At 42.9% G+C, this 19,943-nt stretch overlaps 1 protein-coding gene across 16 annotated transcripts in view; it reads right to left on the bottom strand.

The window, feature by feature from the left end:
- The window catches only part of LOC115202998 (tight junction protein ZO-1), a 155,273-nt gene that overhangs the window by 39,889 nt on the left and 95,441 nt on the right, over positions 1–19,943 (bottom strand). For all 16 annotated transcript variants that reach the window (XM_029767225.1, XM_029767227.1, XM_029767238.1 and 13 more), the window contains one exon: positions 2,083–2,139. In XM_029767225.1, coding sequence (XP_029623085.1) covers positions 2,083–2,139 — 57 coding nt within the window. The remainder of the gene's footprint in view (positions 1–2,082; positions 2,140–19,943) is intronic.

The raw sequence follows: 19,943 nt of genomic DNA, 5'->3' as shown, positions 1-19,943 counted from the left end.
TAGCCAACTCCTATGGTCGTTATGTTATTAAACATTGCACCCCTCCAGACAGCCAATGAGATAATCCCAGTCAACAATATGTCTACACGTCACCTGTTTCACTAGTCTAGTCCTGAGAGTATGTCATTGAAAAGTGGAAACACAAAAAAACTTAATAGCATGCTTACCACAGTGCAATCATGCAGTAAACTAATTTAAGTGGTAGGCCTATACCAGTGTAAGTGGGATAATAATATGGTGTTGTAAAGAGAGCGGGTGGTGCCAGAGTTATGCCTTCACCACTGTCGTGATTCTACTCTTGTTGCAGTAGTTTTGCTTTCCAATGCTCTAGTGTAGGGGTTCTTAAACTATTTCAGCCTGGGACCAAATTAGAACATCTCTGTTTTCCTGGGACCAAAGCTCCTGAAAACATGCCCCCAAGGGGGCCCTAAGCGAGATTTGGTTTGCGGGGCCCACCTCACCTTTCGTGCAATTCTACACATTTGCCATGGGGCGTAGAGAAAACATGTCCGTTTTGAAGCAAGTTTTATGCAATTGTACACATTTTGCCATGACTTATGCCATGTTGATAGTCACTCCCACTCAGATATCCTAACAAAATCAATGCTTCAAATATGCCCGTAACCGGCAACACACTGATCAATTAACAATCTAAACGTCTTTCAGATCATAAACATAGTTGAATATATCCCAGCACATATCTCAATGACTGTGCTAAGCCATGCTTAATGAATAACTAGACTTTGGGGATATGAACATGGGTGTCCCTCCCGGGATAAGCTATTAGAGCAGTACCAGTACCATTCATTAACTATGCGCTCCAACGCACCCCACCTGCCAGTCAATTCTCTGAACAGGAAATGAACAGAACCCTCTCCAATAAACAAGGAAATACAAGGTAATCATACACATTCCTGACGATCTACCTTTACGTTTTCATTAGTAAACGATATCACATTGTACTTTCGATCACTTAATGTACGACCAGAAACAGCCTATATTAAATCGGGAGACGCACAACAAGAGTTTGCCGCCGAACCAACGGCCGTTGCTCCCAACTCAAACTCTTAAAACACCGTTTCTCACCTATTACAGGTAAACAGCAACAATCAAGAGGACATTTCTAACCCACATTATTATCAATAAGTAAATCTGCTTCTCATCAACTGTAAATCATCGTCAGTGTCTGGTTATTCATAATTTCTTTAAATCAAGTGACGGAGGACATGGGACGATCATCACTGTGACTGACATGACAAGATAAAAACTGCTGATGCACAACCACATGTAGAAATTGCACCTTGTGTATTTTACTATTCTAACTCTCAACAGGAAGTTGAGACCCCGACAAAAAAAAAAGAATTGGCAACATTGTACACTGGTCAGTGAATATTAATTCTAATCAAAAAATGTGTAAATCCATGGATAAAAAAAAAGAAGTTAATATTTATATAGGGTAGTAATGGTGGACAGAAAAATACATTTCTTCAGTTAGATATCAGGATATTATTTTTGACGATATATCGTATCTTTTTGACAATATCGCAATACTATTTTATTTAGTTTAGTTACTTTTGCACACTTATTTCCATGACTTGTTTTCTCATAGCTCTCTCTCATCCCTCTGCAGCAGACACATGGTGAGCAATATGTTTGGACCATGGAATCATAATAAAATCACAGTATTGAATCGCAATACATTAGGAATTGTGAGAATCGCAATACATATCGTATCGGAACCAAAGTATCGCGATAATATCGTATCGTGAGGTCACTGGCAACTCCCAGCTTTAGGTACTAACAGACTAGTTCATGTGTAGTCCACACAACATTCAGTATTCCCTGTGATCCTGGAGAACCATGGGGCTGGCTTGCCTACAGGAAGAGAAACACACAGGAAGAGGACGCTACATAGCGCTCTTCCTCACCACAGCTTCCTGACATCTGTATGCTGGGCCCATTGTGTGTTTCATCAGCACACTTCCTGATCCTGCAGCTGGCCTTCCCGGCACTGAGAGAGAGGGATGATGATGTAGGAATGGGGAGAGAAGGAGAGAGTAACGGAGAGAGGTAAACACTTACCCTGTGAAGGGTCACTGTGTGCTGTTCCCATATTACAGTTTCCTCCATCGCTGCGCTCTAAGACAGGGAGAGAGAGAGAGAGAGAGAGAGAGAGAGAGAGAGAGAGAGAGAGAGAGACAGACAGAGAGAGAGACAGAGAGAGAGACAGAGAGAGAGACAGAGAGAGAGACAGAGAGAGAGACAGAGACAGAGAGAGACAGAGAGAGACAGAGAGAGACAGAGAGAGAGAGAGACAGAGAGAGACAGAGACAGAGAGAGACAGAGAGAGACAGAGAGAGACAGAGACAGAGAGAGACAGAGAGAGACAGAGAGAGACAGAGAGAGACAGAGAGAGACAGAGAGAGACAGAGACAGAGAGAGACAGAGAGAGAGACGGAGAGGGAGAGGGAGAGAGAGAGAGAGGTGTCACTAACATCATTAGGGTAATGAGGATAAGCGGTTAACACTGTGATAATGAGCATTCCGAAATAGGGTAAAAGTCCCCGGGAGGTAATGCATGTAGTGCCAGGGTAAAAAGCAATATTCCAAAAGGTAAGGATTTTCTTCTAAAGGCTGACAGAGAGATTGAATTTGTGGTAGACCTCGGAGTGTCTCTGGGTGGCTGAATACTCAGTCATGGTTTTAAAAGCCTATCATGCGCTCTCTCCGTTTGCAGAGAACTTGTGATGGTCTGGGTTTCATGCTGAGAGAAGAGGGGGCGGAGGCTGCCTGGAGGGCAATGCTCTTTACCGGGTACCCAGCGGACTGACAGAGAGAGAGACAGAGACAGAGAGACACAGAGAGAGAGAGACAGAGAGAGACAGAGAGACAGAGAGAGAGACTGAGGACTATTATGCCCCAAACACTGACTGAACCACAGACCACTGGGACGTCACCACTGCAGTGTTACTTAATACAGACACACACACACACACACACACACACACACACACACACACACACACACACTCACACTCACACGCACACGCACACGCACACTCACACGCACACTCACAGCAGCTTCGCTACCGTTGTATCCCACATGTCCGTGTTACTGCATCACTGGGGGTGAGAGACTCTGAAAGTGTTTGCTTGCACTTTCGTGAGCACCAATGTGAAGTGTAATCTGCAAACATTATAGACGCGTGTTGCACAGAGTAGACAGCCCGAACAGATTCAATCTGGTTTACACTGCAAGTGAACATTTGTTTGCTATAAAAAGATGGACAATCTTCAGTTTGTTTTGAGGTTCATTCTAGGTGAGCAAGGTCTACCGGGACCCCAGTGCTGCCTGCCAGTGTGGATTAAGCTAACAGTAACACTACAAAATAAACACCATTGACCAGACTGACAGTGGTGGTGAATTCATCACACAAACAGGCTAACACTGTCCTCTGTCCTCCCCACAGTACTGCTCCACCCGTGACTGTGCTTTGGCCTGCAGCTTTAAATTACAGCTCTGCACCCACAAATCCACTTTTAGAAGTCTGACTGATGCACAGCAAGCCCTGCTGGTATCCAGGCATTTAGCTGTAATGATACAGCTGCTCTAATGCAGAGGAGCTGCGCTGGAGAACAAAAAGAAAAACAAGCAAACACCTAACAACATTATGACCAACCTCCTCTTCATCCCCATCATCACAGTAATCATCATCAGGACTATTACAGTCTCCTCTAGACAGTTCATGTTTTGTCTGGCTAATGCTGAATGGACCTGGTGAAGACAGCACAAATATGAGTCCCAGCTATTTGGTGCCGGGCCCAGAAATGGAGATGCTGGTTTGGGAGAGCTGAGAAGCAGGGTGGAGACAGCCGTGGAGTTCACAATAAGTGACACAGCATAGCCTTGTTTCACACTAACATGTCTGGAATGGCCAGACTGGGAATATTTTACTAATATTATATGACTAAGAAGTTACAGGATTGGCATGACCAGCAACATTTAACATTTTTCCTCAGAATTCCTGTTTGACTCAGTGCTAGCGTTGTCAGGGCGTGGGTAGGAGAAGGGCTAGCGTTGTCAGGGCGTGGGTAGGAGAAGGGCTAGCGTTGTCAGGGTGTGGGTATGTACAGTATGGTAGTTTAGTCAGGGTGTGGGTACGTACAATAGGGTAGTTTAGACAGGGTGTGGGTACGTACAATAGGGTAGTTTAGACAGGGTGTGGGTATGTACAGTAGGGTAGTTTAGCCAGGGTGTGGGTACGTACAATAGGGTAGTTTAGCCAGGGTGTGGGTACGTACAGTAGGGTAGTTTAGAAAGGGTGTGGGTATGTACAGTACGGTAGTTTAGCCAGGGTGTGGGTACGTACAGTAGGGTAGTTTAGCCAGGGTGTGGGTATGTACAGTATGGTAGTTTAGCCAGGGTGTGGGTACGTACAGTAGGGTAGTTTAGAAAGGGTGTGGGTATGTACAGTATGGTAGTTTAGCCAGGGTGTGGGTATGTACAGTAGGGTAGTTTAGCCAGGGTGTGGGTACGTACAGTAGGGTAGTTTAGCCAGGGTGTGGGTACGTACAGTAGGGTAGTTTAGCCAGGGTGTAGGTATGTACAGTAGGGTAGTTTAGCCAGGGTGTAGGTACATACAGTAGGGTAGTTTAGCCAGGGTGTGGGTACGTACAGTAGGGTAGTTTAGCCAGGGTGTGGGTACGTACAGTAGGGTAGTTTAGCCAGGGTGTGGGTACGTACAGTAGGGTAGTTTAGCCAGGGTGTAGGTATGTACAGTAGGGTAGTTTAGCCAGGGTGTAGGTACGTACAGTAGGGTAGTTTAGCCAGGGTGTGGGTATGTAGTTGTTCTCTTGAACTCCCCATATCTCTGTAATGAACACACAGTTAACCCCTTGACCCTGATTTTAATGGCATTTCAATGTGGATGTTATTAATGTCCATAATTGGCGCAGGCAGGCAGGGTTTGTGCTGCTCCTCCCTCCCACTGTCTGCCCCTGAGACTCCCACAGTCGGCCCGCCATTATGTGGGGGGGACCTGACCCATTTAGCCAAAGCCGCCCCCCTACCACACATTCCTGTCAAGTGTTTGTAAGGCTGGAGGTCATTCATTTTGCCAACAGTACACTGCAAAGCAGACAGTGGGGCCCCAAGCCATGAGAAAAATGTCCATGATGTTTGTGGACCATGTGACAAGGAGGCCTCGTCATAGGATGAACACGACACTGAGGTGGTGAAGCTATAAGGGAATAGGAAGGGGGCAAGACTGTAACTGACATACATATTCTGTATGGCAAGTAACTGGATACACAGGATAGATTCAATTAAAACTGTATCCAGATTACATTTTAAAGAGATTTGTCTCTATCCCATACACATGCAAACTACTTCCAGCAGAGTATCAATGTACAGCATTAACAATATATACATGACGCCTCTCTCTCAATACGGGAGCCTAAGACAATGAAGAAGGCTTATAATTCATTGCCTCTCCCTGCACTTACCCTAACCAAGCCCTCACACACATCCTTCCAGCCGTGGGGCCAGATGTTAGAAGACAGTACAGACACACGCTGAAGAATCTCCAACGTCCATTGTTTTCCTCCCTCTTCCCCTCCTGTGGTTCTTCCTTTCACTGCTGTGGTGACTCAGAGAGTGGCCTTAGTATTGGGACGTGTCTGACTGGGAAGGGCCTTACCGCATCGGTAGGGAGTAACTGGCAGTACCGGTCATGAGGGCGTAGGGCTTAACGGTTATCGGTAGACCTCTGGGTCAGAGAAGGGTGGTTAGTGAGTCAGGAGGAGAGAGAGAGGAGCTCTTGATCACTGAGGACTGTTTACTCCAGTGCGGCTAAACTCTGCTCTCGTCTTCTCCTCTGATGGGATTATCTTTTTAATGATTCACCATAATCTGGGGCAGCGATTAAAACAGCTTGTTGTGAAGTGTCAGTGGGGTGCAGAACAGGGTCTGGTACAGAGAGGACACTGCAGAAATCAGGTCCTAATCTGATGACATTATGCATGGCTGTTACAGCCATAAAAAGACATGCTACTGCTGCTGTGTTCTACTGCTGGGAACAATCCTGAAGAGGCCATCTGCAGGGACACTATTTAAAAGGCCAGTGAAACTTGTTGCTATGATACTACACATTGAATACCGAGAACAATACCACCGAACATTAGCATTCCTGTTGAAGATAAATGCAGATGGCCAAATCCCTGACTGGGACCTTTTCTCCCCTCCTAGACACCCATAAACAGTAGGAGAACACTGGGAGTGAATATTGTTTCAGCCAGGACAACACAGCCTTGCATTCACCCATTTGACTCATGTAGCAAATGCTAACAATACTATCTGATGGAAACTGTTACAGGAATATTAAGCCTTGTAGCATAGGGCCAAAGCAAATGACTAGCTAATCAACATCTAATGTTCCAGAACAAAAATATGACAGGAACAAATACCCCCAAAATGGTGATTATCTAATCCCAAAGTAGAGTAACATAAAACAATGAGTGTCTTGATCTTGCGGGAGGGGATGTTTGGTATATTTATACCATGATTCACATTTAGTCAGGCTTGAGCCATGGCCAGAGAGGCCCTGTTGAGAAACAAAGGTTAGGCAGGCGTGGACAGCCGAGTGTACAGCCTGGGCCTTGATCTGTGGTTAAAGGGGCTCTTTGTGTTACTGAGCCCTCCCAGAGACAGCAGCCTCAGCTCCTCTCCAGCCTGCTTCAAAGACGATACACAACACAGCACACTGCAGGGCATACTACTGACAGCCCAGAAATAACCTGTAGCAGACAGCTTTCAGTAGGACGACTGGGGCTCGGTCATGCTCTGTGTTGTAGTGTTAAGGTATATAGTAAGTTCCCTCATCCTGATTCTCTGTCTAGTGATGGTGCTCTGACTGTGTGTGTGTGATTAGCAATTGAGAGTCTTAGCCGTGGATGAGAAGGTTAGCTAACTCACTCATTTTTTCAGAATTTCCGCCTGACTGACGTGCCCAAAGTAAACTGCCTGTTACTCAGGCCCAGAAGACAGGATATGCATATAATTGGTAGCATTGGATAGAAAACACCTTGAAGTTTGTAGAAATGTTAAAATAATGTATATATGAGACTATAACACAGTTGATATGGTAGCCAAAAATCCAAAGAAAATCCAACTGGAATTTTTGAGATCCCATGCTCTTATAACGGAAGGCTATGGGTCCTATGCAATCCCAGCTCCCAGATTGCAATTCCTATGGCTTCCACTAGATGTCAACAGTCTTTGTTCAAGGTTTTAGGCTTGTTTCTTCCAAAACGAGGAAGAATTTTTGGTACAAAGAGTCACAGTTGGAAATCAGTCTATGGGCGTGATGAAGAGGACGCCCACTTACTAATTTTACTTTTCTATTGTACATACTTCTTTCCGTGTGAAATATTATAGTTTTACATTTTAGGGTGCTTAACCTCTACGGGCTTTTTTAACTGCCTCCTACACCAACTCAGAAGCTAGAATATGCATATTATTGTTCAGGTTTGGATAGAAAACACCCTAAAGTTTCTAAAACTGTTTGAATGGTGTCTGTGAGTATAACAGAACTCCTATTGCAGGCAAAAACCTGAGAAGGTTTCATGCAGGAAGTACCCTGTCTGACAAGGTGTTGTTGTTCTTGCTTCTGTTTATTGAAGAGTCAGGATCTTAGCTGTAACGTGACAATTCCTAGGGCTCCAATAGGCTCTCAGAACTCGGGAAAAACCTGAACGATGACGAGGCAGCCTCAGGCTGAAACACAGAATCCCCTTTTCCAAGTGTCCCATCAGAGGACAATAGAATTAGGCGCGTGCACGATTCGCCCCCGTGGAGTATTTTCCTTCGGCTGTTTAGCTAATTGCAGATTCCCGGTTGGAATATTATCGCTTTTCTACGAGATAAATTGCATAAAAATTGATTTTAAACAGCGGTTGACATGCTTTGAAGTACGGTAATGGAATATTTAGAAATTTCTTGTCACCTTCTGCGCCATGCGCACGACCGTGATTTAGCATTCTGATAGTGTCTAGAACACACGAACAAAACGCCGCTGTTTGGATATAACGATGGATTATTTGGGACCAAACCTACATTTGTTATTGAAGTAGAAGTCCTGGGAGTGCATTCTCACGAAGAACAGGAAAGGTAAGACCATTTTTCTTATAGGAAATGCGATTTTAGTGAAGGCTAAACTTGCCGGGTGTCTAAATAGCTAGCCCGTGATGGCTGGGCTATGTACTTAGAATATTGCAAAATGTGCTTCATCCGAAAAGCTATTTTAAAATCAGACATATCGAGTGCATAGAGGAGTAATGTATCTATAATTCTTAAAATAATTGTTATGCTTTTTGTGAACGTTTATCGTGAGTAATTTAGCAAATTGTTAGTAAATTCCCCGGAAGTTTGCGGGGGGTATGCTTTTTCTGAACGTCACATGCTAATGTAAAAAGCTGGTTTTTGATATAAATATGAACTTGATTGAACAGACATGCATGTATTGTATAACATAATGTCCTAGGTGTGTCATCTGATGAAGATCATAAAAGGTTAGTGCTGCATTTAGCTGTGGTTTAGGTTTTTGTGACATTATATGCTAGCTTGAAAAATGGGTGTCTGATTATTTCTGGCTGGGTACTCTGCTGACATAATCTAATGTTTTGCTTTCGTTGTAAAGCCTTTTTGAAATCGGACAGTGTGGTTAGATTAACGAGAGTCTTGTCTTTAAATAGCTGTAAAATAGTCATATGTTTGAGAAATTGAAGTAATAGCATTTCAAACGTTTTAAAAATCGCGCCACAGGATTACACTGGCTGTTACGTAGGTGGGACGAATTCGTCCCGCCGGTCCCATAGAGGTTAACCTGTTATGGCTAGGGGGCAGTATTTTCACGGCTGGATAAAAAACGTACCCGATTTAATCTGATTATTAGTCCTGCCCAGAAACTGGAATATGCATATAATTATTAGCTTTGGAGAGAAAACACTCCAAAGTTTCTGAAACTGTTTGAATGGTGTCTGTGAGTATAACAGAACTCCTATGGCAGGCAAAAACCTGAGATGCTTCTGTTCAGGAAGTACCCTGTCTGAACATTTCTTGCCCTTCTTTATTATCTCTATCGTTTACAAAGGATCTCTGCTCTTACGTGACAATTCACACGTCTCCAATGAGGTCTCATAGCCCGGGAAAAACAGGAATGACGTAATTCAAAGCCCTGGCTGAAGCACAGGAAGGCAAAAGCTAAGTGGTCACTCAATGGTCTAAGCCTTAGGCGCGTGACACGCCCCGCCCCCGGCTTTCGGTTTTTTCCTCAGTTTACAGACAGGCAGATTCCCGGTCGGAATATTATCGCTTCTCTACGAGATAAATTGCATAAATATTGGTTTTAAACAGCGGTTGACATGCTTCGAAGTACGGTAATGGAATATTTAGAAATTTTTTGTCATATTTTGCGTCATGCTCGTGGCCGAGATTTAGCGTTGGGATAGTGTCTAGAACGCACGAACAAAACGTCGCTGTTTGGATATAACGATGGATTATTTGGGACCAAACCTACATTTGTTATTGAAGTAGAAGTCCTGGCAGTGTATTCTGATGAAGAACAAGCAAGGTAAGAACATTTTTCTTATAGGAAATGTGATTTTGGTGAAGGCTAAACTTGCAGGGTGTCTAAATAGCTAGCCCTGTAACGCCGGGCTATGTACTTACATTATTGCAAAATGTGCTTCATCCGAAAAGCTATTTTAAAATCGGACATATCGAGTGCATAGAGGAGTTCTGTATCTATAATTCTTAAAATAATTGTTATGCTTTTTGTGAACGTTTATCGTGAGTAATTTAGTAAAATCACCGGAAGTGTTCGGTGGGAATGCTAGTTCTGAACGTCACATGCTAATGTAAAAAGCTGTTTTTTGATATAAATATGAACTTGATTGAACAGACATGCATGTATTGTATAACACAATGTCCTAGGTGTGTCATCTGATGAAGATCATCAAAGGTTAGTGCTGCATTTAGATATGGTTTGGGTTTATGTGACATGATATGCTAGCTTGAAAAATGGCTGTGTGATTATTTCTGGCTGGGTACTCTGCTGACATAATCTAATGTTTTGCTTTCGCTGTAAAGCCTTTTTGAAATCGGACAGTTTGGTTAGATAAAGGAGAGTCTTGTCTTTAAATAGCTGTAAAATAGTCATATGTTTGAAAAGTGTAAGTTTTCGGATTTAGAGGAGTTTGAATTTCGCGCCCCGCCCATCATTGGATATTGGAGCAATCGTTCCGCTAGCGGAACGTGTAGATGTAAGAGGTTTTAAGGATTAAATAGAAACATAGTTTAACTTGTTTGAACAAAGTTTAGCAGTAACTTCTTGGATTCCTTTGTCTGCATGTTGAACGAGTGGATTACTGAAATCGATGGTGCCAACTAAACAGACTTTTTGGGATATAAAAGAAGGATTTTATCTAACAAAACGACCATTCATGTTGTAGCTGAGACCCTTGGGATTGCAAACAAAGAAAGATTTTCAAAAAGTAAGTGATTATTTACAATCACAATTGAAGCCTGTGCTGGTTGAAAATATGTTGACGTGGGGCGCCGTTCTCAAAGAATTGCATGGTATGCTTTCGCTGTAAAGCCTATTGTAAATCGGACAATGCAGTTAGATTAACAAGAATTTAAGCTTTTAACCGATATAAGATACGTATGTTCATAAATGTTTAATATTACGATTATTTATTTGAATTGCGCGCCCTCCAATTTCACCGGATGTTGTCGACAGGTGTCCCGCTGACGGGACGCCTATCCCTAAGAAGTTTAACTTCACTAGGATAGGGGGCAGCAACTGGAATTTTGGATGAAAAGCATGCCCAAACTAAACTGCCTGCTACTCAGGCCCAGAAGCTAGGACATGCATATAATTGGTAGATTTGGATAGAAAACCCTCTGAAGTTTCTAAAACTGTTTGAATGATGTCTGTGAGTATAACAGAACTTATTTGGCAGGCGAAACCCCGAGGACAAACCATCCAGGACATTTTTTTTTAGGTCACTCTCTATTCAATGGGTTTTCATTGGGAATCTAGAATTCTAAGGCAGTTGCTTGTAGTTCCTATCGCTTCCACTGGATGTCAACAGTCTTTAGAAATTGGTTGATGTTTTTCCTTTGTGTAATGAAGAAGTAGCCCTGTTCAGAACGAGGGAAGTGTATTGTTTGATAGAGGCGCGTGATCTGAAAAGCACGCTCCACTTTGTTTTCCTCCGGTATTGAACACAGTTTATTCCGTCTTAAATTTTAGCGATTATTTACGTTAAAAAAATACCTAAAGTTGTATTAGGAAAGTTGTTTGAAATCTTTGGACAAAGATTACAGGTAACTTATTTTGTAGTCATGTTGCGCGAGTTGGAACCGGTGTATTTTCTGAATCATACGCGCCAAATAAATGGACATTTTGGATATATTACGACAGAATTTATCGAACAAAAGGACCGTTTGTGATGTTCAATGGATATATTGGAGTGCCAACAGAAGAAGATCTTCAAAGGTAAGGCATGCATTATATGTTATTTCTGACTTTTGTGTTGTGCCTGGCGGGTTGAATAATGATTTCATGTGTATGTTTGCTGGGGTGCTGTCCTCAGATAATAGCATGGTTTGCTTTCACCGTAAAACCTTTTTGAAATCGGACACTGTGGTTGGATTAACAAGACGTTTATTTAAATTATGAGATTTCTGTTTGAATTTGGCGCCCTGCAAATTCACTGGCTGGATATCACAGAGGTGTCAATGTTGTAAATGACTATTGTAGCTGGAAACTGCATTTTTTTTAATAGAATATCTACATAGGCGTACAGAGGCCCATTATCAGCAACCATCACTCCTGTGTTCCAATGGCACGTCGTGTTAGCTAATCCAAGTTTATCATTTTAAAAGGCTAATTGATCATTAGAAAACCATTTTTGCAATTATGTTAGCACAGCTGAAAACTGTTGTTGTGATTAAAGAAGCAATAAAACTGTCTTTCTTTAGACTAGTTGAGTATCTGGGTATCAGCATTTGTGGGTTCGATTACAGGCTCAAAATGGCTAGAAACAAGGAACTTTCTTCTGAAACTCATCAGTCTATTCTTGTTCTGAGAAATGAAGTCTATTCCATGCGAGAAATTTCCAAGAAACTGAAGATCTCGTATAATGTTGTGTACTACTCCTTCACAGAACAGCGCAAACTGGCTCTAACCAGAATAGAAAGAGGAGTGGGTGCACAACTGAGCAAGAGGACAAGTACATTAGAGTGTCTAGTTTGAGAAACAGATGCCTCACAAGTCCTCAACTGGCAGCTTCATTAAATAGTACCCGCAAAACACCAGTCTCAATGTCAACAGTGAAGAGGTGACTGCGGGATGCTGGCCTTCTAGGCAGAGCTGCAAAGAATGAGCCATATCTCAGACTGGCCAATAAAAATAAAAGACTAAGATGGGCAAAAGAACACAAATACTGGACAGAGGAACTCTGCCTAGAAGGCCAGCATCCCGGAGTTGCCTCTTCACTGTTGACGTTGAGACTGGTGTTTTGCAGTTACTAACAGGTACAAAAGTATCTATATCCACAGTAAAACGAGTCCTATATCCAAGCATACTTCCAAAGTTGTAGCAAAATGGCTTAAGGTCAACAAAGTCAAGGTATTGGAGTGGCCATCACAAAGCCCTGACCTCAATCCAATAGAACATTTGTGGGCAGAACTGAAAAAGCGTGTGCGAGCAAGGAGGCCTACAAACCTGACTCGGTTACACCAGCTCTGTCAGGAAGAATGGGCCAAAATTCACCCAACTTATTGTGGGAAGCTTGTGGAAGGCTACCCAAAAAGTTTGACCCAAGTTTTAAACAATTTAAAGGCAATGCTACCAAATACTATTTGAGTGTATGTAAACTTCTGACCCACTGGGAATGTGATGAAAGAAATAAAAGCTGAAATAAATCAATTCATTCTCTCTACTATTATTCTGACATTTCACATTCTTAAAATAAAGTGGTGATCCTAACTGACCTAAGACAGGGAATGCTTACTACGATTAAATGTCAGGAATTGTGAAAAACTGAGTTAAAATGTATTTGGCTATGGTGTATGTAAACTTCCGACTTCAACTGTATGTAGATATTCCATTAAAAATCTGTCATTTCCAGCTACAATAGTCCTTTACAACATTAATGTCTACACTATATTTCTGATCATAGTAAATACCTTATTTACTATTATGTTTTGATTGACTTTTTATTTTTTCACTCTTTATGTGATGCACAATGCAGAGAACACCGGAAGAAGAATCATCATTTAACTACCATAGTGAATTATTGTAATGTTTGTTTGTGTGTTAATTAATCCCATAAGGGATGGGTTGCCAATTGGCAATTTGACACCAATGTAAAATTTCAAACATTCATTCATGCTTTGGTGTGTTTGGTCAGGTTTTTGTAGCATCTCTGTTATAGCTAGTAGTCTTCATACTCTCCTTCAGCTGTCCCCATAGGAGAACCCTTTGTAGAACGCTTTTCGTTTCCAGGTAGAACCCTTTTGGTTCCAAGTAGAACCCTTTCAAAAAGGTTCTACCTGGAACCAAAAAGGGTTCTCCTGCGGGTACAGCTGGAGAATAGCGTATAGTTCATATAGGAAGGATACATCTAAACACAAACATGATTGAATTTAATGTGAAGGTTGCTGTGAGGTAAGATCCTTATGGAGTATTAGGTCAGTGTGTCTGTGTGGTCGTGGTTGTATGAAACAGGAAGCTAACCAAGAGCAAGATTAACCCACAGGAAATTGAGTTCCCTTCCTGTTTGCAAAGAATAGTTTCAGCTTCGAGAGAAAACACCCTGGACGGAGAAAAGAGAGCTCCTTGGAAATGTACCTAATCATATTCAAAACATTTTAGACTTACAATGAACCAGGTAAAACAATACAGATTTCTCAAAAGATAAAGTATAGTGTTACACGAGGCAAAATGCTGTATGAACATCACATATGGTAAATATTCAAAGGCCATAAAGACAGTGTAATACAATACTTACTCAAACACAAAACATGGACATTTCGGAGAGTGGACCGGGTTTCTGGATCTGATCAAAGAAACTAAGAGTTCCTGAGGATGTCTGTCTGCCAGAGAGGAGGCCTATAGCTCCATGGATGTCATCTTTACATGAAGACCAGACACAACAACAACAACAACATAAAGCCAGTTCTAGAGTCAACATGGGCTTGGGACATGTGATTTGGATGTACACATTAACACAGACAGAGACACAGCTGCAGACCCCAACTATCCCCTCTGCAGCAGAGGTGGGTGGCCTGCTCAGACCATGTGTATGTGGTGTCTTTCTCACTCCTACCTCTGCCTAGGACTAGGATCTGTCCGATCCTTGACCAGCATCTGCACAGCATCACCATACAAGCCAGTAGTGGTGTTCTTCACCATAGGCCTACCACACAGAGTTCTAGCCAGCACCTGCCTTAACCGCTCATGGAGGCTGAAGGTACAATTAGATGATCAAGTCATAGCCTTATTTTAGGACATTGAATCAGCCGTACATATTACGCTGCCCAAATAAAAACCACAGTGTGTATGTGTTTGGTTATATTTTCCTAAAACACCACAGCAGTAATGGATGGGTAGACTATCTATGAATAGAGGTATTTAAGGGAAAAGACCGGGGAAACAAAACAAAGTGGCATAACACATCAAGTCTGCCCAGCAACCAGGCTGTCAGATGTGGTTCCCACCGTGAAGCATGGAGGAGGAGGTGTGATGGTGATTTGCTGGTGACACTGTCAGTGATTTATTTAGAATTCAAGGTACACTTAACCAATATGGCTACCACAGCATTTTGCAGCGATACGCCATCCCATCTAGTTTGCGCTTAGTGGGACTATCATTTGTTTTTCAACAGGACAATGACCCAACACACCTCCAGGCTGTGTAAGGGCTATTTGACCAAGAAAGAGAGTGATGGGGTGCTGCATCAGATGACCTGGCCTCTACAATCACCAGACCTCAACCCAATTGAGATGGTTTGGGATGAGTTGGAGTGAAGGAAAAGCAGCCAACAAGTGCTCAGCATATGTGGGAACTACTTCAAGACTGTTGGAAAAGCATTCCAGGTGAAGCTGGTTGAGAGAATGCCAAGAGTGTGCCAAGCTGTCATCAAGGCAAAGGGTGGCTACTTTGAAGAATCTAAAATATATTTTGATTTGTTGAACACTTTTTTTGGTTACTACATGATTCCATGTGTTATTTCATAGTTTTGATGTCTTCACTATTATTCTACAATGTAGAAAATAGTCAAAATAAAGAGTAGGTGTGTCCAAACTTTTGACTGGTACTGTATATATTTCCTCCTTATACTAGGGCCAAATGATCACACTAGATGTTGTTTTACCTTGACAATCTGTCTCAACTCCCTGGGCACTGCTCCACACAGGTGCTGTTGTAAACACCTCTCTCTCTCTCGTGAGAATCTCTCACTCTCTCTGTGACACACACACACACACACACACACACACAGACACAAACACCCACCCCAATACATACTAAAAACAAGGGCCAAATCCATTTTATATACACTAATCCTTTAACTGTGGGACTGATTCAGAGGACCAGCGTACTAGCGTACTCTGCTCCTAGTACACCAGTGCAGCTAACAGTTTTCAGGGCTCTCTTTTTGATGTGAGTGGATCAAACCAGGTGTGATGAAAACACCTGGAAGAGCTGTGTGTGGAGCTGTGGACATCAAACACACAGACGTCCACAAACAGGACCACTGACCACCACTGTATTACTGGACATTTTCATATTGACAGCTGTCTTACAAGGCAATGCCACTGACAGGACTTACTGTTGGAAGGCTGCAGCTCATTGCTCAACACAGCAATGTATTTATCCTACAAGGCCTTAATAGAAGGACTACAGTGGATACCACAAGCTGAAGAATTACAGGAGGAAGGAAAATGTACAGAGAAAATCCATGGAAAAAATGTGTAGCTAAGAGCAACGGAGTTGGCTTTCTATATTGAGCACCCTGAAGACCCAAACAAAGACGTGACTAAAGGCTTCCCAGATGAAACCGTTCGGGAGAGTTTGTGCATATATAAATGACGACGTGACGTTTTTGTTAGTTTTGGACTTCGGTAAGGGTTTTTCGGGCACACAAAAAGGTTTGAGGCAAGCCGAAGTTGGTAGGCGCAGGCTACGCCCCTCCGTCAGTGATTGGTCAACAGTCGGGATTCTTCAGTAAAGTCTTTGTTGTCCTTCATCAAGAGACGACTCGTTTTCATGCACATTTTTTCATTTAGAAATACTGCACCAAACATCTTAGTTAGATATAAAATTGCGCGACTAAGATCATCGGTAAAAACATAAAAATGAATGACAGATTTCTTGAGTCATCTTCGATTCATTTAGATTATTTTGAGGAAGTGTATACTGGCTACGGCGTCTCAAAATGGACAACCAGTACTATTGCCGCTTTTTTTCCCTCGTTCTTTCAAGCTAATGTCTTTTGAGTATGTGAGCACACTCGTTCCCCGCCAGCCAAACTGATGCATGTTGACGCTTTTAGCCACATAGACTTATATAAAGGATTTACATAGCTGGTGAGGTATAGAGAGAACTAATATAGAGTAAAAACAATCCACATTACTGTGTAGTACCTCACGAGGAGGAGTGCCTGGTGCCTTGGGTTGTGTGCAGCCCTCTGGCTGTTGTTCTGTAAATGGGCTATACATCACTGCTCTACTCAGGAGATAAGACAGATTTCACAAACACCTGGCTGCTATCAGCCAACCACAGACAGGCTCCAGAGCAGAGAGAGCTGTACCGAGGGGATGACATGACACCACAGGCTTTCCTATGACATAACCCTCCCTAAGCTCCTCCTCATAATATTTGGGATGTGTATACTACGTAAGGTAAAACCCCCCCTCATTTCATAAGCCTGATGAATACTGGGATAGACAAGAGAACGCTTCCCTTTACATTGGTCTGGATCATCTGTGCTCTGATGTACTCAACAGCAATGTAGCCCAAATGATTATTACTTTTATCTTGCTCTCTTATATCACATTTAACATTTTATAACTAGTCAAATTAAAATGAGCTGCCAACTCAACCGCTCAGACAATATTGGCCTGCTGCAAAAAAAGGAAATGTAAAAAAAAAAAAAAAAAGAATGCTTAATCCGGTTAAGCGTTTTTTTCACAATCAGTCTATTAATATCCTGCTCTGTACGGAGGAGAGAAAAAGGGAGAGAGAGGCCCTGCAGACCCATCACACTGGCTTTCGTATTTTAGAGGATAGCGAGGGCAAGCATCGGACAATCAGACGTGGGCAACACCCACAGCAGCCAGCTTTTCCTCGTGATGTCACCGTGGGTAAATGTAACCATGGCAACCGTATCTGTCCTCTAGCTGGATCCCAGAGGAAGGAGGGCCCAGAATGCAGCTGCATCCTCTGCCCTGTGACACACACAGAGAATCACATGGTCTGGCTAAGAGGCATGCACACATTACCAAACACACTCTCATGCAATCGCAGCCCTCGGGATTCACATGTTTCTCAAAATAACATGTACGTACAATACTATATATGCAAACACACGCGCAAGGTAAGCAGAGAAAACATGCCTTTCAAGTGTGAACGCACCTCTACCCAGTAAAGAAAGAAGTCTCAGCAGACCGAGTCCCACCAAGCTGTGATGAGAAGGGACAGCCAGCAGGCTGATGATACAGTGCTGCCTCGCTGCTGAATGTGCTGACACACTAAAACATGCTGGAGTCAATTAATTTCAACCAGCACTGACTCACTCAGCTCATACCCTGAGAACTCACCCTGTCACACTCCTCATCAAGCTCTCATGGGGATTTCTGCTTTACAAACATGACGGACACACTAATATCTGATGGTAATAGTCAGAATAAAATACAAAACCTATAATCCATGGCATTCGGGATTAAAAAGTAAATCTCTGCCATGTTCCTCTCTCTCAAAGGTCCATGCTGTCTGTCTCACAAAGGCAGGATAGATGAGCTGGAAAAGACTAGTCGGAACCGACACAAACCCCACATGAATAGCTCCTGTATGACGCTCCATGATGACCTTCACTTGCTGCTTATAGTGTGATGTCAGTCCCAGGAGCTGGGAGCATGGCCTGTGGGACACAACACTGTTTGTGGATGGGGCGTGCTGGCAGTGTACTGCTGTCTTTAATGTTAAGGAGGATTTACTAACTGAAGTCTTTCCTCCGGCTCTGTAGGCTCTGAGCCTGAGCCTTCTGTTGTTAACTGACCCTCCTCTACTCTCACATCTGGGCTGGTGAGTGGCAGCTCTGGGTGACCTGCCTGGTCTCCAGCAGCAGGAAATGGGAACGGGTTTCTTTCAAATACCAGGCCAGCTGAAGTATTAGAAAGAAAACATATGATATTTCTGCTTCTACATCAGGCGACTGCAGCACAGAGCCAATTCTGCCTGTAACTTCCAGAGGATGACAGTCTGATGACCGCCCTGTCCTCTATCCTCTAACCTTTGGCCGGTCAGAGAACTTCAGCAACAGTAGGGCTTATTATAAACTCGTGGTTCGAGCCCTGAACGCTGATTGTCTGAAAGCCGTGGTATACCACGGGTATGACAAAACATTTATTTTTACTGTTCTAATTACGTTGCTGAGGCCAATACACCACGGCTAAGGGCTGTATCCAGGCACTCCGTGTTGCGTCGTGCATGAGAACAGCTCTTATCCGTGGCATATTGGCCATATACCACACCCCCTCGAGCCTTATTTCCTAATTATAGCACTGAGATCAACTTCTCACTCCTCTAAGAAGAATGGCAATTTTTGAACGTCATAACTATAATGGTATTATGTGAAGTGCTGCTCCAAAAGGTCGCTGCCCTTCCTGCCCTGTCCACTAAACCCTCCCCATCCATCCATCCATCCATCCATCCATCCATCCATCCCATGTCTGTCCTATGAAATGTGACCAGATCGCTCAACATGAGGTTAAGTCAAATTTTGTGAAACATGGGAAAGTTATGCTGCTTTGAAAGTTGATAAATTTATGAGACAAGTTGGAGAAAATGCCATTGAAAGATGTTGTTAAGATTTCCACTCTTGCTAGAGAGCTCCTTTGTTTGTGCCCATTCAGCATCGTTCACACTCTCTTAAGCCTTGGCCCCACCCATCTCTTTAAGGATTTACATGCAAATATCACGTCAGCATGGCATTGTCCTCTAGAAAGTCTAGCACCAGTTAAATTCAGTGCAGCAATGTTTTTGAGAGCTGTAGCAACAATCTTTCAGTTGTTCATAGTAGAGGTCGACCGACTAATTGGAATGGCCGATTAATTAGGGCCGATTTCAAGTTTTCATAACAAATCTGTAAATTGGTATTTTTGGACACCGATTTGAAGATTAAAAAAAAAAAATGTATACACCTTTATTTAACTAGGCAAGTCAGTTAAGAACACATTCTTATTTTCAATGACGGCCTAGGAACGGTGGGTTAACTGCCTTGTTCAGGGGCAGAACGATAGATTTTTACCTTGTCAGCTCGGGGATTCGTTTTTGCAACCTTCCGGTTACTAGTCTAACGCTCGAACCACCTGCCTTACATTGCACTCCACGAGGAGCCTGCGTGGCCTGTTACGTGAGGGCAGCTAGAAGCCAAGGTAAGTTGCTAGCTAGCATTAAACAATCAATCTTAACATAATCACTAGTTAACTACACATGGTTGATGATATTACTAGTTTATCTAGCGTGTCCTGCGTTTCATATAATCGATGCGGTGCCTGTTAATTTCTCATTGAATCACAGCCTACTTCGACAAACAGGGGATGATTTAACAAGCGCATTTGCGAAAAAAGCACTGTCGTTGCACCAATGTAC

Source organism: Salmo trutta, chromosome 12 (genome assembly GCF_901001165.1).
Source record: "Salmo trutta chromosome 12, fSalTru1.1, whole genome shotgun sequence".
In the NCBI taxonomy this organism is placed as follows: domain Eukaryota; kingdom Metazoa; phylum Chordata; class Actinopteri; order Salmoniformes; family Salmonidae; genus Salmo; species Salmo trutta.
The sequence above is the reverse complement of the archived record's forward strand: the minus strand, read 5'-3'. Positions and strand labels throughout refer to the sequence as shown.